General features: G+C 39.9%; 1 protein-coding gene across 1 annotated transcript; it reads left to right on the top strand.

Moving 5' to 3' along the window:
• The first annotated feature begins 19,282 nt into the window (after positions 1-19,282).
• LOC119513494 (keratin, type I cytoskeletal 27-like) lies at positions 19,283-23,704 on the top strand. The gene is made up of 8 exons (XM_037808745.1): positions 19,283-19,820; positions 20,299-20,381; positions 20,765-20,921; positions 21,162-21,323; positions 21,414-21,539; positions 22,799-23,016; positions 23,237-23,280; positions 23,397-23,704. Exons 1-8 carry the CDS (start codon positions 19,443-19,445, stop codon positions 23,534-23,536), a joined length of 1,308 nt encoding a protein of 435 aa, XP_037664673.1. The 5' UTR covers positions 19,283-19,442; the 3' UTR covers positions 23,537-23,704.
• The last annotated feature ends 838 nt before the right edge of the window (positions 23,705-24,542 follow it).

Here is a 24,542-nt window from a genome sequence, read left to right as displayed (position 1 = left end):
TCGGCATTTGAAGCAAGTTCTGTTTTAAGTCTGGCCTTTTCAAGGTTGTCATTGACCCTCCTTATTCAGTCCTAGACGCTAACATACTTGCTTTGAGTCTCAATGAACTCCTGCACGTCATGGGTCCACTGGAATTCTGTGCTCACGGGGCATTACAAATGCTATATATGACTGAGCCGGCAAAGAACACCTGCAGACACACATCCCACCTAACCTCCACTGCTCATGCATCTGCTCCACAGCCCGGTCAGACTCCACTTACGAAACACAAGTTCGAAAGGAAAATTACTAAAAACTTCAAGACAGAAACAGCGAAGCATTAAACTGAGTGTGGGGCCCTTCTGAGCATGAGTCATCTGCACAGGTTTCACACCACTGAAGTCAGCCCTGCTTACCAGGTGTGCTCACAACAACTGACTTTGAAAAACACAGTCCTCACATGATCTGCTTTCCACAGCAAGGCGTGTTACAGTACAGGGAGTACACGCTGTACTTGGTGATAAAGGTGCTGTCGATGGGAAAATATTAAAAAGGAAAACAAAAAAAAACTCTAATTCACCCTTTCTTGCTGAAGAAATAAGCCAGAGTTGCCAAAGGAATGGATGCAAAAATAAATTATGGGTGAGTTCCCTTTAAGTTCTGTTGATTTCAGAAGGAAAAGAAGCATCCCAGTCTTCAGGTCTCAAGACCTTAAATCTTTCTTTCCTAGGTGTGTGAGGACTCACCATGGGCCGTGATTTTCCTTCTGAGTTCCACAGAATTCTAGGATTCCTCGGAGTAATTTAGGAGTTCTGCTAGTTATTACTTGTTCCTCCCGATCTTTGAAGGTTCAAGCTGCTTTGTATTGTTCGCTCTAATGGGTTTATACGCTGAAGGTAATTCTTAGGAATCCATCTCCAGCTGAATGAGAAGGAATTCAGCAACTGGGCCTGGGTGACTGTTAAAAGTGGAAACCACAAATTGCTTTTCCTTCTTTTAACAAGCACCCAAGATTTGTGGGAGCTGTTTGTAAGGAAAGAAAATTATCACTTGTGATATGGCATTGCAAATATTTGGATGTTCCTATTTTTCTTTTGATCTGTTATCATCATACAGGAATTTAGGTTGTTTCCATATTTATGAAAATTGCTATCAGTTGCTGGGTTTTATATCTGTCAAGAAAAGTCCTTGTCATTCCAACATCATTAATAAAATTACCTTTAGTACTTTTGAGAGGATCATATGATAGTATGATTTTGAGAGGTCATATGATGTTTGTATCTGCTCCATATATCCTCATTCCTCCTCTCTCCTTATAATTAACACCCTCAGGATATGATATGCTATTATGTATGCTATAGAAATGTATTTTCTAATATTTTATTTATCCAAAAGATCTTTTCTCTGGGGTCTGATTTCCCAAAACTTCTCATTTCCTGTGATAGACTCCTACTCAATGTAATGATTTGTTTCTTTTATTTCTAATCCTTTCTCAAGTTCCATCACACATTTTTAATTCTGGTTTATGTTGCTTTATGTCTTCTATCATTTTAAACACATTTATGTCATTTTGACATAGTAGGTTACAGTATACATCTGTTTGGTGAGCATGTCTTTCTGGCATGCCTTCAGTGTCTATAGGGGGATATTTTTCAGCTCCTCATTTTCTTATTTTGTGCATATTAACATTTTGTGGATTTTTACCTCAATCCTTTTCTTTTGCTTATTTTAACGACAGTGTTCCTTAACTTCTAGAATGAGGCGTCATTCCACATAGCTTTTTTAACGTCACTGAGTTCTTCATTTCTTTTTTTTTAAATTTATCTGATCATTGTGATAGTCACGTGTTCCTTTGTAACACTTTCAGTCCTCTCTTTCATTTCTCTAATCATAAAAATCACACTTCTTTTGCACACTTGTTCTTCTAATTTCGTTATCTTCAGCCTTTCATTTCCAACTCTGCAGTATGTAGTTAGTGTTGACTCTTTCTCACATGGTTTGCTTCCTCACGTTTATTTTATTTTTAGCATATATTTGGTTGAAATTTAACTTTGGGAATCCTGCAGGGTTGGGACTGAGATGGTTTGGTTTGATTTCTCTTGGGTATTATAGAGCCATACCAACTTGAAAACGTTTTAAATTAATTTCTTGCATTGCGGTTTCTTGGATTGCAAGATGTATAAGAGTAAGGACTTGAGTATTTGCCATTATCAAATACTACAGTAGGAGAAGAAGGCTTCAAGAGCCACTGCAGCACTAATTCAATGAGACCTCAGGACTTATTTGATGCAGATTGGTGGAAAACGGCAGAACTAAAGATTTCTTAGTAATTCTAAGCCTACTCAGGGTAATCCTACCAACAACTAGTGAAAAAAACAGAAAAAAGATCAAGGTTTGTTTTGTTTGTTTGTTTTTTGCATGTAGTAAGGCTGAGGTTTATTTTGTGAAATTTTTATATGTTGTATAATAATAATTAACATTGTTAAGGATTTTACAAATATTAACTTATTTTCCCATCAAAACAACCTATGCAGTAGGTAACGGCATTATTCCTATTTTATAGATAAGGAAACTGAGACGCAGGGAAGTTGAGCTGCTGGCCTAGGGTTACAGCGAGAATACCAGGATTCCAGCCCAGGCCGGCAGCCTGCCCCAGAGTGTGCACCTCACCCACCACCGTGCTGCCTCTCCTAGACTCTGTGTGATGTGTGTGAGTGTGTGTGTGTGCGCGCGCGCATGTGCGGGGATGTGTGCGCACGTAGATAGACCATGCGTAGGCTGGGTTCACAGCACTTACCACAGCTGTAAAGCATTTTTTTTTTTTTGCTTGTTCGCTTAGTGTCTGTCTGAAAGCACCTAGGTTGGCTTGCAGCCCTCCTACTCCCAGGGCAGTGTCTCACATGTTGAAAAAGATCGAGTTTTGACAACAAGGTAATTGTGTGTTGAGTTGAAAGTCATGACAGAACATCCAGGTAGAAATGTCTGGTGGGCATAGTAAGATATAGGTCTAGAAAGAAGAAGAGGTGCTAAAGATGTATAATTTAGAAATCATTCATAGAGCCAAAGCCACAAGAAGGGATGAAGATCACCAAGGGAGAATATAAAAAAATGAGTGTCAAGCATAAAACTGTTAAGGAATGACAAAGTTTAGAGCACACACACCCAGGAGCTATGCATGGAAGAGTGAAGAAGATCAACTGAGAAAAAAGAGAACTTGGGTGGTTAGTAGCAAATGTGACCAAGAAATTGTAGGACAATAAATATGAGAAAAGATGATTGGATTGGAGATGTGGGGTGATTAGTGAATTTCAATACATTAATTTCAGTAACGTGGTGGGACCAAAACTCAGGTGTGAGAAGGGTATGAAAAGTGGAGGAAGTAGCTAGACATTCCAAATGGCCACAGTATGCCATGTCCTTTCTAAAAGTAGTTCCCAAATACCTAGGTCCCTACATTAGATTCTATGAAAGATTTACTCGTTATGTTTTATCTTTCAGAAACTTAAATGCACCAGTGTTCCTATGCCAGACAAGTCCTAAAACCCAGAGGCAACAGCCTCTTTAAGAACAACAATCAGATGCAACCCCCTTTCCCATATTGTTTACACCTCCTTTCAATATGAACAAGTTAGGGTGCTCACTGCCTAGACACCCCGAAGATGGAAAAAGAGGTTAAGAGAGAGGAAGGGGTAGCATCGAACAAGATTTAACAAAGGTCTATGAATACTGAAATTTTATATCGATATATATATGTTTTAGATGGTGGGGTATTGGGACAGCTAGAAGGAGGTAAATGACACAGTGGAACTGTAACCTATAACATCCTTTGAAATTTGCTCTTTAGCTACTCATTGAATTCTGCTTTGAAAGTCTTCACCTTTCTGTAAACACCCTGTATTGCATAATAAGAAAAGAACTGAAACTGTAGAACTGTAACCATAACAATTTTTGAAATCACTATATAACTGCTTTTTTTTTAATTTTTATTGAGATTGCTCACATACCGTACAATTATCCAAAGTGTACAATCAGTTGCCCCCAGTACCCTCATACAGCTGTGCATCCATCACCACAATTAATTTTTGTTCAATTTTTAGAAACTTTTCATTACTCTAGACAAGAAATAAAACAAAAGACAAAAAAAGAAAGAAAAGGAAACTTGAATCCTCCCATATCCCTAATCAACCCCCCTTAACTGTTTACTCGCAGTGTTGGTATAGTACATTTGTTACTGTTTCTGAAAGAACGTTGAAATACTACTAACTGTAGTACATAGTTTGCAATAGATATATATTTTTCACTATATGCCTCTGTATTATTAACTTCTAGTTGTATTGTCATACATTTGTTCTGGTTCATGGAAGAGATCCCTAATATTTGTACAGTTAATCATGGACATTGCCCACCATACGATTCAGTTTTATACATTCCCATCTTTTGACCTCCAGCTTTCCTTCTGGTGACATATATGACTCTGAGCTTCCCCTTTCCACCTCATTCACACACCATTCGGCGCTGTTAGTTATTCTCACATCTTGCTACCCACACCTCTGTTCATTTCCAAACATTTAAGTTCATCCTAGTTGAACATTCTGCTCATACTAAGCAACCACTCCCCATTCTTTAGCCTCATCCTATGTCTTGGTACCTTATATTTCATGTCTATGACTTTACATATTATAATTAGTTCCTATCAGTGAGAACCTGCAATATTTGTCCTTATGTGTCTGGCTTATTTCATTCAGTATATTGCCCTCGAAGTTTCGTCATCAACCCATTTTTTTTTTAAGATGGTTTTGTTCACATGCCATACATTCCATCCTAAGTAAACAATCGATGGTTCTCTGTATGGTCACATATTTATGTGTTCACCACCTTCACCACTATCTATATAAGGGCATCTACATTTCTTCCACAAGGCAGGAGGGAGAGTCAAAAAAGGTAGAGAGGCAAAAGGAAAAGAAAAAAGAAAGACGAAAAAATATGACGGATAGGAAGCAGCAAAAGGAAAGATAACCTTAAATCAAAGTATAGTAAAGAGTTAGACAACAACACCAATGTCAAGTGTCTAACACGCCTCCCCTATCTCCCACTCTTATCTGCATTTACCTTGGTATATCGCCTTTGTTACATTAAAGGGAGCTTAATACAATGATTCTGTTAATTACAGTCTCTAGTTTACATTGATGGCATCCCTCCCCCAATGCCTCCCCATTTTTAACATCTTGCAAGGTTGATATTTGCTTGTTCTCCCCCGTGAAAGAACATATTTGTAGATTTTATCACAATTGTTGAACACTCTAGATTTCACCTAGTTACACAGTCCCGGTCTTTATCTTTCCTCCTGTCTTTTGGTGTCTCACATGCTCCCAACCTTCCTCTCTCAATCGTATTCATAGTTATCTTTGTCCAGTGTACTTACATTGCTGTGCTACCATCTCCCAAAACTGTGTTCCAAACCATGCACTCCTGTCTTCTCCTATCACTCTGTAGTGCCCCCTTTAGTATTTCCTGTAGGACGGGTGTCTTGTTCACAAAGTCTCTCATTGTCTGTTTGTCAGAAAGTATTTTGAGCTCTCCCTCATATTTGAAGGACAGCTTTGCTGGATATAGGATTCTTGGTTGGCAGTTTTTCTCTTTCAGTATCTTAAATGTATCACACCACTTCTTTCATGTCTCCATGGTTTCTGCTGAGAGAGCCACACATAGTCTTATTAAGCTTCCTTTTTATGTAACAGATTGCTTTTCCCTTGCTGCTTTCAGGATTCTCTCTTTGTCTTTGACGCTTGATAATCTGATTATTAATTGCCTTGGCATAGGCCTATTCAGATCTATTCTGTTTGGAGTACGCTGCGCTTCTTGGATCTGTAATTCTATGTTTTTCATAAGAGATGGGAAATTTTCATTGATTATTTCCTCTATTATTGCTTCTGCCCCTTTTCCCTTCTCTTCTCCTTCTGGGACACCAATGATACATACATTCTTGTACTTTGTTTCATCCTTAAGTTCCTGGAGACATTGCTCATATTTTTTCATTCTTTTCTCCATCTGCTCCTTTGCGTGTAGGCTTTCAGGTGTTTTGTTCTCCAGTTCCTGAGTGTTTTCTTCTGCCTCTTGAGATCTGCTGTTGTATGTTTCCATTGTGTCTTTCATCTCTTGTGTTGTGCCTTTCATTTCCATAGATTTCTGCTAGTTGTTTTTTTGAACTTTCGATTTCTGCCTTATGTATGCCCAGTGTTTTCCTTATATCCTTTATCTCTTTTGCGAAATCTTCTCTAAACTTTTTGAATTAATTTAGCATTAGTTGTTTAAATTCCTGTAACTCAGTTGAAGTGTACGTTTGTTCCTTTGACTGGGCCATAACTTTGTTTTTCTTAGTATAGGTTGTAGTTTTCTGTTGTCTAGGCATCTGACCTCCTAGACTACCCCAATCAGGTTTTCCCAGATGAGAACAGGCTCAGGTCATAGAAGGAGGAAATATTCAGTATCCAGTTTCCCTGATGGTTTTTCTTAGAGGATTTACACACCCTGTGCTTTTCTGCCTGGCAGGTGCACCTGTCAGCCTGTCACAGGCTGGTATAAGAGGGTGTGGCCTGTGGCTCTCCTCCCCCAGGCGTTGGGGTCTGGTTTCGGTAAGGCAGGCAGTGGAGCTGGGCCCCTCCCTTTCTGCTAGGGTAGCCCCCCCCCCCAGATAGGTCATCTGCATGTCAATAAGTTCTTTGTTTCTCTGACTCTGCTGGTCAAAGTGCTGCAATTTTAAAATGGCTGAGGCTTTCTTTACCACAAAGCACTGCGGGCTGAAAACAGCTGAGGCTTTCTCCACAGACAGAGACAGGGACGGAAAGCTCCCAGATTCACCTGGTCAGCCAGAGATAACACCTGATCATCTGTGTTCCCCATCTTGAGACAGATATGTCCCCTGACTCTCCCAAGGTCAATTGTCACCAAAAGCCTCTGTTTGCTTGTTGAGGATTCACTGTCTGTATTGAGCAGTTAACATTAAAACCCCAGTTGGAGCTGGGCTGAGAGAGTGCTGCTCTCTAGCACCGCGAGGCTTCCGTGAGGGAGGGTCTCTCAGCTCTCGGCTCTCAGCACGGGTCCGCAGTTTTACTTACAGATTTCATGCTGCGATCTCGGGCATTCCTCCCAATTCAGGTTGGTGGATGATGAGTGGACAGTCACGTTTGTCTCCCCGCAGTTATTCCAGGTTATTTACTAGTTTTTTGGTCATTTATGAATTGTTACGGGGGGACTAAGTCTTCCACTCCTCTCTATGCCGCCATCTTAGCTCCTCTCCTATAACTGCTTTTTTTCTTTTTTTCATTTTTATTGAGATTGTTCAGATACCATACAATTATCCAAAGATCCAAAGTATACAATCATTTGCCCCTGGGTACCCTCATACAGCTGTGCATCCATCACACTTAATTTTTGTTCAATTTTTAGAAACTTTTCATTACTCCAGACAAGAAATAAAGTGAAAGATGAAAAAAGAAAAGGAAACTCTAATCCTCCCCTATCCCTAACCAACCCCCCTCAATTGTTGACTCCTAGTATTGATATAGTACGTTTGTTACTGTTTATGAAAAAATGTTGAAATACTACTAACTGTAGTATATAGTTTGTAATGGGTATATAGTTCTTTCCTATATGCACCTCTATTATTAACTTCTTTTTTTTTATCATCATTTTATTGAGATATATTCACATACCACGCAGTCATACAAAACAAATTGTACTTTCGATTGTTTACAGTACCATTACATAGTTGTACATTCATCACCTAAATCAATCCCTGAAACCTTCATTAGCACACACACAAAAATAACAAGAATAATAATTAGAGTGAAAAAGAGCAATTGAAGTAAAAAAGAACACTGGGTACCTTTGTCTGTTTGTTTCCTTCCCCTATTTTTCTACACATCCATCCATAAACTAGACAAAGTGGAGTGTGGTCCTTATGGCTTTCCCAATCCCATTGTCACCCCTCATAAGCTACATTTTTATACAACTGTCTTCGAGATTCATGGGTTCTGGGTTGTAGTTTGATAGTTTCAGGTATCCACCACCAGCTACCCCAATTCTTTAGAACCTAAAAAGGGTTGTCTAAAGTGTGCGTACGAGTGCCCACCAGAGTGATCTCTCGGCTCGTTTTGGAATCTCTCTGCCACTGAAGCTTATTTCATTTCCTTTCACATCCCCCTTTTGGTCAAGAAGATGTTCTCCGTCCCACGATGCCGGGTCTACATTCCTCCCCGGGAGTCATATTCCACGTTGCCAGGGAGATTCACTCCCCTGGATGTCTGATCCCACGTAGGGGGGAGGGCAGTGATTTCACCTTTCAAGTTGGCTTAGCCAGAGAGAGAGGGCCACATCTGAGCAACAAAGAGGCATTCAGGAGGAGACTCTTAGGCACAAATATAGGGAGGCCTAGCCTCTCCTTTGCAGCAACCGTCTTCCCAAGGGCAAAACTTATGGTAGAGGGCTCAACCAATCAAACCACCAGTCCCCTATGTCTGTGGTCATCTTAGCAACCATGGAGGTGGGGTAGGCGAATACCCCTGCATTCTCCACAGGCTCCTCAAGGGGGTACTACATCTTTTTTTTTTTTCCTTGTTTTTCTTTTTTTTTTTTTTTTTAACTTTCCCTTCTTTTTTAAATCAACTGTATGAAAAAAAGTTAAAAAGAAAACAAACATACAATAAAAGAACATTTCAAAGAGACCATAACAAGGGAGTAAGAAAAAGACAACTAACCTAAGATAACTGCTTAACTTCCAACATGTTCCTACTTTACCCCAAGAAAGTTACATAATATAGCAACATTTCTGTGAACTTGTTCCTACTATATCCATCAGAAATTAACAGACCATAGTCATTTCTGGGCATCCCCAGAACGTTAAATAGCTTATCTGTTCTTCTTGGATTATTGTTCCCCCTTCCTTAATTGCTCTCTACTGCTAGTTCCCCTACATTCTACATTATAAACCATTTGTTTTACATTTTTCAAAGTTCACATTAGTGGTAGCATATAATATTTCTCTTTTTGTGCCTGGCTTATTTCGCTCAGCATTATGTCTTCAAGGTTCATCCATGTTGTCATATGTTTCACGAGATCGTTCCTTCTTACTGCCGTGTAGTATTCCATCGTGTGTATATACCACATTTTATTTATCCACTCATCTGTTGAAGGACATTTGGGTTGTTTCCATCTCTTGGCAATTGTGAATAATGCTGCTATGAACGTTGGCGTGCAGATATCTGTTCGTGTCACTGCTTTCCGATCTTCCGGGTATATACCGAGAAGTGCAATCGCTGGATCGAATGGTAGCTCTATATCTAGTTTTCTAAGGAACGGCCAGACTGACTTCCAGAGTGGCTGAACCATTATACAGTCCCACCAACAATGAATAAGAGTTCCAATTTCTCCACATCCCCTCCAGCATTTGTAGTTTCCTGTTTGTTTAATGGCAGCCATTCTAACCGGTGTTAGATGGTATCTCATTGTGGTCTTAATTTGCATCTCTCTAATAGCTAGTGAAGCTGAACATTTTTTCATGTGTTTCTTGGCCATTTGTATTTCCTCTTCAGAGAACTGTCTTTTCATATCTTTTGCCCATTTTATAATTGGGCTGTCTGTACTATTGTCATTGAGTTGTAGGATTTCTTTGTATATGCAAGATATCAGTCTTTTGTCAGATACATGGTTTCCAAAAATTTTTTCCCATTGAGTTGGCTGCCTCTTTACCTTTTTGAGAAATTCCTTTGAGGTGCAGAAACTTCTAAGCTTGAGGAGTTCCCATTTATCTATTTTCTCTTTTGTTGCTTGTGCTTTGGGTGTAAAGTCTAGGAAGTGGCCGCCTAATACAAGGTCTTGAAGATGTTTTCCTACATTATCTTCTAGGAGTTTTATGGTACTTTCTTTTATATTGAGATCTTTGGTCCATTTTGAGTTAATTTTTGTGTAGGGGGTGAGGTAGGGGTCCTCTTTCATTCTTTTGGATATGGATATCCAACTCTCCCAGCCCCATTTGTTGAAAAGACCATTATGGCTCAGTTCGGTGACTTTGGGGGCCTTATCAAAGATCAGTCGGCCATAGATCTGAGGGTCTATCTCTGAATTCTCAATTCGATTCCATTGATCTATATGTCTATCTTTGTGCCAGTACCATGCTGTTTTGGCAACTGTGGCTTTATAATAAGCTTCAAAGTCAGGGAGTGTAAGTCCTCCCACTTCGTTTTTCTTTTTTAGAGTGTCTTTAGCAATTCGAGGCATCTTCCCTTTCCAAATAAATTTGATAACTAGCTTTTCCAAATCTGCAAAGTAGGTTGTTGGAATTTTGATTGGGATTGCATTGAATCTGTAGATGAGTTTGGGTAGAATTGACATCTTAATGACATTTAGCCTTCCTATCCATGAACATGGAATATTTTTCCATCTTTTAAGGTCCCCTTCTATTTCTTTTAGTAGAGTTATGTAGTTTTCTTTGTACAGGTTACATCTTTGGTTAAGTTTATTCCTCGGTACTTGATTTTTTTCGTTGCTATTGAAAATGGTATCTTTTTCTTGAGTGTCTCTTCAGTTTGTTCATTTCTAGCATATAGAAACATTACTGACTTATGTGCATTAACCTTGTATCCCGCTACTTTGCTAAATTTGTTTATTAGCTCTAGTAGCTGTATCGTCGATTTCTCAGGGTTTTCTAGATATAAGATCATATCATCTGCAAACAATGAGAGTTTTACTTCTTCTTTTCCAATTTGGATGCCTTTTATTTCTTTGTCTTCCCGGATTGCCCTGGCTAGCACTTCCAGCACAATGTTGAATAACAGTGGTGACAGCGGGCATCCTTGTCTTGTTCCTGATCTTAGAGGGAAGGCTTTCAGTCTCTCACCATTGAGTACTATGCTGGCTGTGGGTTTTTCATAAATGCTCTTTATCATGTTGAGGAAGTTTCCTTCAATTCCTACCTTTTGAAGTGTTTTTATCAAAAAGGGATGTTGGATTTTGTCAAATGCTTTTTCAGCATCTATTGAGATGATCAATTGATTTTTCCCTTTCGAGTTTTTATTGTGTTGTAATACATTGATTGTTTTCCTTATGTTGAACCATCCTTGCATGCCTGGAATGAACCCCACTTGGTCATGGTGTATGATTTTTTTAATGTGTCTTTGGATTCGATTTGCAAGTATTTTGTTGAGGATTTTTGCATCTATATTCATTAGGGAGATTGGCCGGTAGTTTTCCTTTTTTGTAGCATCTTTGCCTGGTTTTGGTATTAGATTGATGTTAGCTTCATAAAATGAGTTAGGTAGTGTTCCATTTTTTTCAATGTTTTGAAAGAGTTTGAGTAAGATTGGTGTCAGTTCTTTCTGGAAAGTTTGGTAGAATTCCCCTGTGAAGCCATCTGGCCCTGGGCATTTATTTGTGGGAAGATTTTTGATGACTGAATGGATCTCTTTGCTTGTGATGGGTTGGTTGAGGTCTTTTATTTCTTCTCTGGTCAGTCTAGGTTGTTCATATGTTTCCAGGAAATTGTCCATTTCTTCTACATTATCCAGTTTGTTGCCATACAGTTGTTCATAATATCCTCTTCTAATTTTGTTAATTTCTTCAGGATCTGCAGTTATGTCACCTTTTTCATTCATTATTTTGTTTATATGGGTCTTCTCTCTTTTTGATTTTGTCAGTCTAGCTAGGGGCTTGTCAATCTTGTTGATCTTCTCAAAGAACCAACTTTTGGTGATATTTATCCTCTCTATTGTTTTCTTGTTCTCTATGTCATTTATTTCTGCTTTAATCCTTGTTATTTCTTTTCTTCTACTTGGTTTAGGATTGGTTTGCTGTTCATTTTCTAGCTTCTTCAGTTGATCCATTAGTTCTTTGATTTTGGCTCTTTCTTCCTTTTTAATATATGCATTTAGTGCTATAAATTTCCCCCTTAGCACTGCTTTTGCTGCATCCCATAGGTTCTGGTATGTTGTGTTCTCATTTTCATTCATCTCTATATATTTAGCAATTTCTCTTGCTATTTCTTCTTTAACCCACTGATTGTTTAGGAGTGTGTTGTTTAACCTCCAGGTATTTGTGAATTTTCTAAGTCTCTGATGGTTATTGACTTCTAATTGTATTCCATTGTGGTCAGAGAATGTGGTTTGAATAATTTCAATCTTTTTAAATTTATTGAGGCTTGTTTTATGTCCCAGCATATGATCTATTCTGGAGAAAGTTCCGTGAGCACTAGAAAAGTATGTGTATCCTGGTGATTTGGGATGTAATGTCCTGTATATGTCTGTTAAATCTAATTCATTTATCAGATTGTTTAGGTTTTCAGTTTCCTTATTGGCCTTCTGTCTGGTTGATCTATCTATAGGAGAGAGTGATGTGTTGAAGTCTCCCACAATTATTGTGGAAACATCAATTGCTTCCTTTAGTTTTGCCAGTGTTTCTCTCATGTATTTTGTGGCACCTTGATTGGGTGCATAGACATTTACGATTGTTATTTCTTCTTGCTGACTTGCCCCTTTTATTAGTATGTAGTGGCCTTCTTTGTCTCTCAAAACATCCCTGCATTTGAAATCTATTTTATCTGAGATTAATATTGCTACACCTGCTTTCTTTTGGCTGTAGCTTGCATGAAATATTTTTTTCCATCCTTTCACTTTCAGTTTCTTTGTGTCCCTGTGTCTAAGATGAGTCTCTTGTATGCAACATATTGATGGTTCATTTTTTTTGATCCATTCTGCGAATCTATATCTTTTAATTGGGGAGTTTAATCCATTTACATTCAACGTTAAAACCGTGAAGGCACTTCTTGAATCGGCCATCTTATCCTTTGGTTTATGTTTGCCATATTTTTCCCTCTCTCTATTAATATCCTTTATTGTACCCATACCGAATCTCTTTAGTACTGAACCTTTCTCCAAGTCTCTCTGTCCTGTCTTTGTTTCTCTGTCTGTAGGGCTCCCTTTAGTATCTCCAGTAGGGCAGGTCTCTTGTTAGCAAATTCTCTCAGCATTTCTTTGTCTGTGAAAAATTTAAGCTCTCCCTCAAATTTGAAGGAGAGCTTTGCTGGATAAAGTATTCTTGGCTGGAAATTTTTCTCACTCAGAATTTTAAATATATCGTGCCACTGCCTTCTTGCCTCCATGGTGGCTGCTGAGTAGTCACTACTTAGTCTTATGCTGTTTCCTTTGTATGTGGTGAATTGCTTTTCTCTTGCTGCTTTCAGAACTTGCTCCTTCTCTTCTGTGTTTGACAGTGTGATCAGTATATGTCTCGGAGTGGGTTTATTTGGATTTATTCTATTTGGAGTTCGCTGAGCATTTATGATTTGTGTATTTATGTTGTTTACAAGATTTGGGAAGTTTTCCCCAACAATTTCTTTGAATACTCTTCCTAGACCTTTACCCTTTTCTTCCCCTTCTGGGACACCAATGAGTCTTATATTTGGTCGTTTCATATAATCTATCATATCCCTGAGGTCCATTTCGATTTTTTCAATTTTTTTCCCCATTCTTTCTTTTATGCTTTCATTTTCCATTCTGTCATCTTCCAGGTCACTGATTCGTTGTTCAACTTCCTCTAGTCTTGTACTATGAGTGTCCAGAATCTTTTTAATTTGGTCAACAGTTTCTTTAATTTCCATAAGATCATCCATTTTTTTATTTAGTCTTGCAATGTCTTCTTTATGCTCTTCTAGAGTCTTCTTGATTTCCTTTATATCCCGTACTATGGTCTCATTGTTCATCTTTAGTTCTTTGAGTAGCTGCTCTAGGTGCTGTGTCTCTTCTGGTCTTTTGATTTGGGTGCTTGGGCTTGGGTTATCCATATCGTCTGGTTTTTTCATATGCTTTATAATTTTCTGTTGTTTTTGGCCTCGTGGCATTTGCTGAACTTGATAGGGTTCTTTTAGGGTTGTAGACCTATTGAAGTCCTTATCTCTAATTTATCAGATCTACAGCTTCGTGGAGTACACTTTCTCTAACTAACCAGCAGGTGGCGTCCACGAGCCACCTGTTCTCCACAAGCCAGTTCTCCCCTGCTTAGCCTTTTTGGTGAGTGGGGGAGTGAGTCTTGTGGGGCCCAATTGGTGTACCAAGCTTGCGTGTGTAGTTGGTGTTGCCTACCCTGTATGTGGGGCGTGTTTCTGGGCAGTCGGGGAGGGGGGGTGGCCCTAACAATCAAATCTCCCTGATGATCCTAGAGTTTTAAAGCTGCTGCAATAGTCTAATCCTTCAGTTCAGTCCTGCCACAGTTTGTCTCTGCCACTGACCCACAAGTCCTTGGTATGGGCGTATGGCTCCTGAGACTTGCAAGTGGGCCCCTCTTCCAGGCTGTGCACCCCGGGTCCTCTGTTGAGGGATGACTGTGCTATGTCACAGGTGAGTGCCGTCCCCCCAGGGCAGTTCTGGGCTGCTGGGCTGTGTAGGGAGGCTCCCAGTCTGCTCAAATGATGGCTGAATGGGGCTTTGTTAATTCACACTGCTCCACCTTCCCAACTCTGGGACAATCAGCTGAGGTTGCAGGGAAGGCTAATGTCCACGCCCAGTTTTGTGGTGTGTGCCTGTTATTTGAAGCACTTCCGTCACACTGGGTTGTCTGGGGCAGCTCTGGGCTATGGGGCTGGCGATGGGCAGGAGTGTTTCCTGTCCACCAGGATGGTGGCTGTGAGCGGACACCCCCCTTTTCTTGGGAAGTTGTGGTGTTTAGTGAATTTTCTCAGCCACTGGATTATTGCCTTTTGTCTCAGAGCTCTCTTAGTTCTGCTCTTGACTTGACGTGCCCAAATTGCAATTCTTTGAAGCTTTCTGTATTGGGCTTCTTAGAGTAATTGTTTTAGAAAAAGAAAAAAGGATTAAAGAAAAAAAAAAAAAAAGGCCCTCCTCAGAGATCTAATGGGTTATTGAAATGCTAATAGACAAAGCAACCAGGGCCATTAAGGAAAGGTCCACAGGGCAGAGAGATCAGCTTTTCTTCGGGATTTGCATATGAGCCTCAAGGCCTGAGCTCCGCCCTTCCCCTTTCTGTGTTCACCAGAACTCCAAAAATCCTCTGCTTTTATTTTGGAGTCTTTCGTGTTATTTTTTTTTTCTATGCCTGTCTCCTCTCTGCTGGGCTGGCAGCTCTCAGATTCTCTGGTGTCTGGTCTCAGTCTATCTATGGTTGGAGTATGGATCAGTAGAATGAGTTTCCGATAAGGGCTACCACTGCAGTTCTCCCTTCTCCTTCCTGGAGCTGGCAGCCCCTCCTCCCACAGGACTGAGCCTGGCAGGGAGGGGCGCGGGTCCCCTGGCCGCAAAAACTCACAGATTTTGCTGATCTCAGCAGTTCGACATTTTCATGAGTGTTGTATGAAGTATGCCCAAAGACAGATTGCTCTGTGGTGTCCAGTCCACATAGTTCCTGGCTTTCTACCTACTTTCCTGGAGGAGTAACTAAAACTTGCAGCTCACCAGTCTGCCATCTTGCCCCGCCTCTATTATTAACTTCTAATTGTATTGTCATACATTTGTTCTGGTTCATGAAGTGATTTCTAGTATTTGTACAGTTGATCATGGACATTGCCCACCATAGGATTCAGTTTTATACATTTCCATCTTTTGACCTCCAACTTTCCTTCTGGTGACATGTATGACTCTGAGCTTCCCCTTTCTACCTCATTCACACACCATTCGGTGCTGTTAGTTATTCTCACGTCTTGCTACCAACACCCCTGTTCATTTCCAAACATTTAAGTTCATCCTAATTGAACATTCTGCTCATACTAAGCAACCACTCCCCATTCTTAAGCCTCGTCCTATATCCTGGTACCTTATATTTCATGTCTATGAGTTTACATATTGTAATTAGTTCCTATCAGTGAGACCTCGCAATAATTGTCCTAATGTGTCTGGCTTATTTCACTCAGTATATTGCCCTCGAGGTTTTGTCATCAACCCATTTTTTTTTAATATGGTTTTGTTCACTCACCATACATTCCATCCCAAGTAAATAATCGATGGTTTTCTGCATGGTCATACATTTATGTGTTCACCACCTTCACCATTATCTATATAAGAGCATCTACATTTCTTCCACAAGGCAGGAGGGAGAGTCAAAGAAGGCAGAGAGGCAAAAGAAAGAGGAAAAAAAAAATGACAGCTAGGAAGCAGCAAAAGGAAAAATAACCTTAAATCAAAGTAGAATAAAGAATCAGACAATACCTCCAATGTCAAGTGTCTAACATGCTTCTCCTATCTCCCCCTCTTATCTGCATTCACCTTGGTATATCACCTTTGTTACATTAAAGGAAGCATAATACAATGATTCTATTAGTTACAGTCTCTAGTTTATGCTGATTGCATCCCTCCCCCAATGCCTCCACATTTTTAACACCTTGCAAGGTTGACATTTGCTTGTTCTCCCTCGTAAAAGAACATATTTGTACATTTTATCACAATTGTTGAATACTCTAGATTTCACCAAGTTACACAGTCCCAGTCGTTATCTTTCCTCCTTTCTTGTGGTGTCTCACATGCTCCCCATCTTCCTCTCTCAACCATATTCATAGTTACCTTTGTTCAGTGTACTTACATTGTTGTGCTACCATCTCCCAAAATTGTGTTCCAAACCACACACTCCTGTCTTCTATCACCCTGTAGTGCTCCCTTTAGTATTTCCCGTAGGGCAGGTGTCTTGTTCACAAAGTCTCTCATTGTCTGTTTGTCAGAAAATATTTTGAGCTCTCCCTCATATTTGAAGGACAGCTTTGCTGGATACAGGATTCTTGGTTGGTGGTTTTTCTCTTTCAGTATCTTAAATATATCACACCACTTCCTTCTTGCCTCCATGGTTTCTGCTGAGAGATCCACACATAGTCTTATTAAGCTTCCTTTGTATGTAATGGATTGCTTTTCTCTTGCTGCTTTCAGGATTCTCTCTTTGTCTTTGACATTTGATAATCTGATTATTAAGTGTCTTGGCGTAGGCCTATTCATATCTCTTCTGTTTGGAGTACACTGCGCTTCTTGGATCCGTAATTTTATGTTTTCCGTAAGAGATGGGAAATTTTCATTAATTATTTCCTCTATTATTGCTTCTGCCCCCTTTCCCTTCTCTTCTCCTTCTGGGACACCAATGACACGTACATTATTGTACTTTGTTTCATCCTTGAGTTCCCGGAGACGTTGCTCATATTTTTTCATTCTTTTCTCCATCTGCTCCTTTGCGTGTAGGCTTTCAGGTGTTTTGTTCTCCAGTTCCTGAGTGTTTTCTTCTGCCTCTTGAGATCTGCTGTTGTATGTTTCCATTGTGTCTTTCATCTCTTGTGTTGTGCCTTTCATTTCCATAGATTCTACTAGTAGGTTTTTTGAACTTTTGATTTCTGCCGTATACATGTCCAGTGCTTCCTTTACAGCCTCTATCTCTTTTGCAATATCGTCTCTAAACTTTTTGAATTGATTTAGCATTAGTTGTTTAAATTCCTGTATCTCGGTTGAAGTGTACGTTTGTTCCTTTGACTGGGCCATAACTTTGTTTTTCTCAGTGTAGGTTGTAATTTTCTGTTGTCTAGGCATGGTTTCCTTGGTTATCCAAATCAGGTTTTCCCAGACCAGAACAGGCTCAGGTCCCAGAGGGAAGAAATATTTAGTATCTGGTTTCCCTGCAGGTGTGTCTTAGAAAATTGCTCCACCCTTTGATGCCTCGGGTCACTGTGCTTTTCTGCCCAACAGGTGACGCCTGTTAGCCTATAATTCTTGACTGGTGTGAGGAGGTATGGCCGTGTTCCCCCAGGCTCTGGGGTCTGGTTCTGAATGGAAAGGGCCTCACCCCTTTCCTCCTAGAGAAGACAGACCCCCCAGGTGGAGGTCATTAGCATTTCAGTGGTCTTGCTCTCTGCTTGTACTGTCTCCGCCCTTCCCCAAGTCACAGCCCTGGAAACTTAAAATGACTGGGGCTTTCTCCACTGAGCCGAAAAAGAAACAGATAGTCCCCTTCAGACCCAGTCAAGGCAACCCTCCGGCTCTCCCAGGTCAGTCGTCACCCAAAGCCTCTGTCTGTTTTTTGGGGCTGCGTACCTGTAGTGAGCAGTTCACACTCACTACTTAAAACCCCAGTTGGAGCTCAGCTGAGCTGTATTCACTTGCTGGGAGAGAGCTTCTCTGTGGCACCACGAGGCTTTGCAGTTCGGGCTATGGAGGAGGGGGTCTCCCGACCTGGTTCCGCAGGTTTTACTTACAGATTTTATGCTGTGTTCTCGGGCATTCCTCCCAATTCAGGTTGGTGTATGATGAGTGGATGGTCTCGTTTGTCCCCCCGCAGTTATTCTGGATTATTTACTAGTTGTTTCTGGTTTTTTGTAGTTGTTCCAGGGGGACTGCTTAGCTTCCACTCCTCTCTATGCCGCCATCTTGCCCCCAGCCTATAACTGCTTCTTGAGCTGTACATCAAAAGTTAACACCTTTCTGTATGTATGTTGTATTTTACAATAATGGAAATAGCTGAAGTTGTGGAACTGTGACCCATGACATTTGTTTGAAACTTGCTCTCTACTTGTTAAATAGTACTTTGAAAGTTATCACTGTTATGTCTATATGATAAAGTTCACAATAAAAATGCATCAAAAAAAGAAAAAAGTAGAGGAAGTGAATGCAGAAAAATTTTCCAACAATAGACAGTGAAAGAAGAAATGTAAAAAATATGAGACATTTAGAGCTAGAAAAAGAGCACAGAGACCACCTAGTCTATTCCCTTCATTTTTACAGATGAAAACATTGAAACCCAGAGAGGTTAACCAATTCCCCCACTTAACCCAGTTAGCAACAGCACTTAGAAAATCAGTAATGATAATTTAGGAGGAATAAGGATCAGTGGGAAGAACTTCTGTTTCCAAAGAACATTCCATTTAATCCCTCAGTTTTCATTTAGGACCTGGCCCCCTTCCTCTGATACCATGGACCTATAGTTTTGAAATTATTCTTAACGTATCTGGAAGAACAATCATTTTACCTATAGAAAACTATGACCATGGTGCTTCACTTACTGGAACAAATTCAATGTTGTTGATTTTGAACAAGAAAAGGAGAAATTCATTTATCACATTTTTTATCATTATAGGAATTTTCTATTCCTGAAGACTGGAATACAGGAAGGATTACTCATACTACATGTGAAATGCATCACTATAATAATCTTGATGATACTCCACCCTGTCCCATTCCAGAGATAACAAATGACCCCAAGGTAAGGACCCACCTACAGAAATGGACACAACAGTGGGGCCAAGACATTCATTAAAAAAAAAAAAACACCCAATTATGGATAATTCACGATGGGCTGACAACACCATTGTGCTACATGTAGCAAAGGTCATCAAGAAACACCCTAATAATGAGTATATTTAAAAGACAACCTAAACTGTTTGAGCTGGACATTCGCCATCAGAGCTTCACTCCGGCAACACAGGCTCCAGTCCTGACGCCATGTCCCTGTGCTTTTCAGCTGCATCCTGTCGCCTTGGCTCGTGTGGGGGCTCTGCAAGGTTCTCTAGTGGCGGCGCAGGCTTCTGGGGCTCATCTGCAGGAGGCTGTGGCGGGGGACTGGGCGGGGGAAATACTCCCTGTGCCGCCTTCACCGGGAATGAGCACGGACTCCTCTCTGGCAACAAGAAGGTGACTATGCAGAACCTCAACGACCGCCTGGCGTCCTACCTAGAGAATGTGCGAGCACTAGAGGAGGCCAACGCCGACCTGGAGCAGAAGATCAAGGGGTGGTATGAGAAATTTGGGCCTGGTTCTTGCCGCGGTCTTGATCATGATTACAGCAAATACTTACCAATAATTGAGGACCTTCAGAACCAGGTAAGAAACACAATATCATGGGAGTTAAAACCCCTGGAGCATTTAGCCACACACATACAAGCACATGTATAAACTATAACGGACAGTAGGGCTTTGCCCTCAGCTTCTGAATTTTTGGTAGCTCATTATTACTATTAAAAACAATTTGTACTTAAACTCAAATCTTTGAACATCATCTAGCATTAGGTATGCATGTTGATGTTTTTCATAATATTAAAATATCAAAAACTGCCCAATGTCTCCTGATATATATGTATAAGCTTTTCACAGCAAGAGTTTTTGTTTTGTTTTGTTTTATGAGTTGGGATGGGGAGTAAAAGAAGCCATACTTAAATTTCCCATTTTCAAAAGAATCATCTTAATACTGGAGACAGAATGCCAGAACTATTACTATAATTTCACAGGTGACTTCATTTCAAGGAAATTTAAAATTTTAAAAAAATATTTTCTCACTGTTAACTGACTCTCACTTTGTCAGATACTTTCTGCAACTACAAGTAATACCAATGTTGCCCTGCAAAATGATAATGCAAGACTAACAGCTGATGACTTCATACTAAAGTAAGTAGAGCCAAAAAGAAATGGAAAAATGTAACCCAAGCATTTCCCTCTTTTATTTAAACTCTAAAGTCAGCTTAATTCCTTGTGTTTGTTTCAACCAAACGAATATTGGAAAGCCTAGTGGAATAGCAGACTTCAACCTACTATCTCCTGTATTTGGGAAATTTGGGGCTAAACACAAACAAATATCAAGGTCATATGAAAGAGAATTTTGAGTATTCCCATTCTTTTTCTTTAAAGAAATATATTTATTGCATTAGGAAGGATCTTCCTAAAGTTTTAAGTATATCTTAACAGTTTAACCTGAAAGCTTAGTTTGAGTTTCATGATCTAAAAAGTGATGTGACTCAGATGATGGAACTTTCAAACATTCTTCTTCTAAGGTTTGAAAATGAACTGGCCCTTCACCAGAGCGTCCAGGCGGATATCAACGGTTTGCACAGGGTCCTGGACGAGCTCTCCATGTGCAGGACAGACCTAGAGTCACAACTGGGAACTCTGAGTGAGGAGCTGGCTTACCTCAAGAAGAACCACCAGGAGGTAGAAGCTCTTCCTCCCTCACTTCCCCAACCTAATTTTAAAATTAAATTCACATGGAAAATGTAACATCTTAAATTAATGTTCCTGAAGGAACTTTCAAATTCTCCGTTCGGCTTGGATAGTATGAAACGTTTCTATTCATACTCCTCAAAACAAAAGGTTTCTAACCATTTGGATCACGTCCATCTGGTTCTTTTAAAAATATGCAGATCCTAATTTCTTTAAACAAATGTCTTTCAGGAAATGAAGGCTCTGCAGTGCGCAGCGGGAGGCAACGTGAACGTGGAGATGAACGCGGCCCCCGGGGTGGACCTCACGGTTCTGCTGAACAACATGCGAGCTGAGTACGAAGGCCTGGCTGAGCAGAACCGCAGGAACGCCGAGACCTGGTTCAACGAAAAGGTGCGCCCACGCTGCGGTGAGCTTGCGCGGCCCCGGGCGCTGATGCAAGCAACCGGCGCGGTAACAGAGACTTGACATTTGACGTTTCAGAGCGCATCGCTGCAGCAGCAGATTTCACATGACGTCGGCGCCACCACCTCAGCGCGGAAAGAACTTACTGAGATGAAGCGTACCCTGCAAACCCTGGAGATTGAACTTCAGTCCCTTTTAGCAATGGTGAGTACAAATGACAAAACAGATGTGCTTTGGAAATTTGGGGGGAAAATTACAGACCTTTCTTCCAGAAGAAATTACTTATTTTAGTTTTTATCCATGAATTACTATGCTTCAAATAAGATACCTTTGCATTTTGCCCATCAGAATCTTCTTTTGCCTTTGCTATTATTTTGAGGTACTTGAAACAGAAAATAGTTTTTATTCTGAATCTTCTCTCCCAGGTCAGAAACTCAGAACCATTGTCTGTGGAGAGCAAAACTACTTTTGAATTCCTATATTCTTTATTTAGCATTCCTTTTGGTTACTTAATTAAGAGCATTTACAAGTTCTTTTTTAAGTGGCAATAAACAAGAAGCAAACTAAAGGCATGAAGGTTAAGTATAAAGGTAAATGTGCATAATGATAATAAAAACAGTTTTCATGAAGGATTTGCCCAGCACTTTCACCCACATGTGGGCAGGGCAGACTTTATAACTCATATCGTTATTTCCAAAAGAAGAATCTGAAATTCAAAGAAGTTAAGTAACTTGCCCACAGTCCCACAGATGGATACTAAGGAATCAGAATTCCCCTCCAAATTTTCTAACTCCAAATTCTATACTTTTTCCACTGTGGTTCCAGAGTTTATCCACAAAAGGGGCTCTGAATGTATAAGAAATTAGGACATGAATTCATATAAAAACACTAGACGGCTATTCCTGCATCCCTCTATGAATCTATATAAACCCATGGATTCACAAGCCAATGAATCAAACTATTTAAAACCTAAAAAAGTAATTATTTTCTTTGGATAATTCAATGTATGGAAAGTTTATGCTGTTCAATATAGGAACATTTTTGATAGAAGACCTACAGATCCTCATGAGACAAGGCCAAAACATAATTAGAAATGAGGTAGCAAAAGTGTAACAGAACTTCCAGTCCCAGGGAAAGTGGCAGATTGTGCCAGACACTACAAACACAGGCTGTTCCAATGGTGAGAGGGATCTTTAGACTGTGCCCTATGAGGAAACAATTTCACCTTTTCTAACACACCTAGGCATATGAGTAACATTCACCACCACCTGTGTCACTGTCAAATAGAAAATCAGTATGACATCTAATAATGCAACACTTAATAGTGAACAAGTGGTATCTTTTATATGAATACGGAAATTTGCATTATGTAAGGGTACCTCTCTTAAATACCTCTTAAGTGACTTGATTTAGTATAAAAACAACACTGACATTTTCTACTAAACTGTCTTGCTAACCTACAGAAACACTCCCTGGAGTGCTCCTTGACGGAGACCAAAGGCAATTACTGTGAGCAGCTCGCACAGATCCAGGCTCAGATCAGGGCCCTGGAAGAGCAGCTGCACCAGGTCAGAACCGAGACCGAGGGCCAGAAACTCGAGTACGAGCAGCTGCTGGACATCAAGGTCCACCTGGAGAAGGAGATCGAGGCCTACTGCCGCCTGATAGAGGGAGAGGATGGGTATGTCCTCCTTCCATTGGAAAAATAACTTACTTTAAGGTTATTAAAGATCATTTGAAATTAAGTACAAAGTATCTGTGATCCAGATCATGTGTACATAAGTCCCTTTCTGGTAGTATTTCAGAATTCATTGAACTCCCATCTTAAGTCACTGTTTTTTCAGTTTTCTCAACAAAACACATAGAGAAACAATTAATGCAAGCTCTTTATATTTTCACAGCTCCTGTGTTAAATCAAAAGGCTATGGAGGAAATCAGATAACAGGTAAACAAAAGCTGTATTGGCACTCAATGTTTATTTGAATATATTTCAAATAGTGAGTTAATTATTTCCCCTTTATAAATTTGATAAATTCCAACAGTTCATATGTGTCATTTTAGATTCATCCAAAACCAGCATCGTTAAAACAGTCCTTGAAGAAGTAGATCCTCGGGGCAAAGGTCTCTCATCCAGAATTCACACAATGGATGACAAATCCACCAGAGTCAACATCAAGAATGAACAAAGAGTTCCTTCCTGAAGTCCAGCCCATAAAAGGGAGCAGCTCTAAATTAAAATACCAAATTAAAACTACATTTCTGAAGAAGGGCCCTCTTATTTTTCTGCTATTCTTCCTATGAATTAAGACAAACTTGTTAGAATAGTAACATTTCTCTCATTTTCTTTATGGTGATATTTCAATAAAAGTTCTTCCTGTTGCAAGTCATCTTCACTGGTTCTGAGTAATCTTTGCATTTTTTATATACCCCTCCCCTCAATGGGAGCAGAAATTTGTTTTTAATTTCTCCTGTTTAACTCAATGGTCTTCACAAGTCAGGAGTAAGTTTAACAGGTAAACTAGTTGGCATCTTTTTCACATCTCTGTAAAATTTTAATTTTAATTTTCCATTAACAAATACTTATTGAGCACACATTAAGTGCCAAGTAAAGAGAATAAAACAGTTGACCAAATTCAATCCTTCAGCTCAACATGCTCATAGAAGTGGAAATAAGGAGAGCAAGAACCAGAAGCATCTAAAAATAAATGGAAACCTATAAATGATGCGATTTAAAGGTAGAAGGGAAAAGAGAAAGGTCGGGAAGCAGAGTTAAGTGGAGAATTCAATGGGTCTAATTCATAACATGATCACTTCACTGTGAGGGTGGGGATTCACAAATACTCCATCTAGTTTTTGCCATTCAAGACTACAGAGCAATGTGTCTCTCAAGTCAAACATAATTTTCCTTGAAATGAAATACAGCATTACAGTCAATGAGCCTATTTCTCCAACCTGTGGTCCAAGGCTCAGTGAAGATGGGAGGGGGTATAACCTCAGCCACACACCCTCCATAGACAAATTTGAGAGTGAGAAAATTTGGATCCCCCATCCCAACCCCATAATAGGAATGTCAATGGCAGATTTTCTTCTGCAGCTGGTACTGTATTACTGAATCTGCAAAACTTGTTCAGGACAGTGGAATCACAATGACTTTAAACTGTTTTCCCTCCTTTCTCCCCCACATATACTTAATACCTAAGTGAACCT

This window comes from Choloepus didactylus, chromosome 18 (assembly GCF_015220235.1).
Source record: "Choloepus didactylus isolate mChoDid1 chromosome 18, mChoDid1.pri, whole genome shotgun sequence".
NCBI lineage: Eukaryota > Metazoa > Chordata > Mammalia > Pilosa > Megalonychidae > Choloepus > Choloepus didactylus.
This window is presented reverse-complemented; position numbering and strand designations above follow the sequence as displayed.

Excerpts from the sequence above, each read along its gene's own strand:
- LOC119513494 (XM_037808745.1), top strand. The coding sequence starts at position 19,443 with ATGTCCCTGTGCTTTTCAGCTGCATCCTGTCGCCTTGGCTCGTGTGGG. Across the intron at positions 20,922-21,161 it reads TCAAGAAGAACCACCAGGAG|GAAATGAAGGCTCTGCAGTG; the intron begins GTAGAAGCTCTT and ends AATGTCTTTCAG. Across the intron at positions 23,281-23,396 it reads TGGAGGAAATCAGATAACAG|ATTCATCCAAAACCAGCATC; the intron begins GTAAACAAAAGC and ends GTGTCATTTTAG.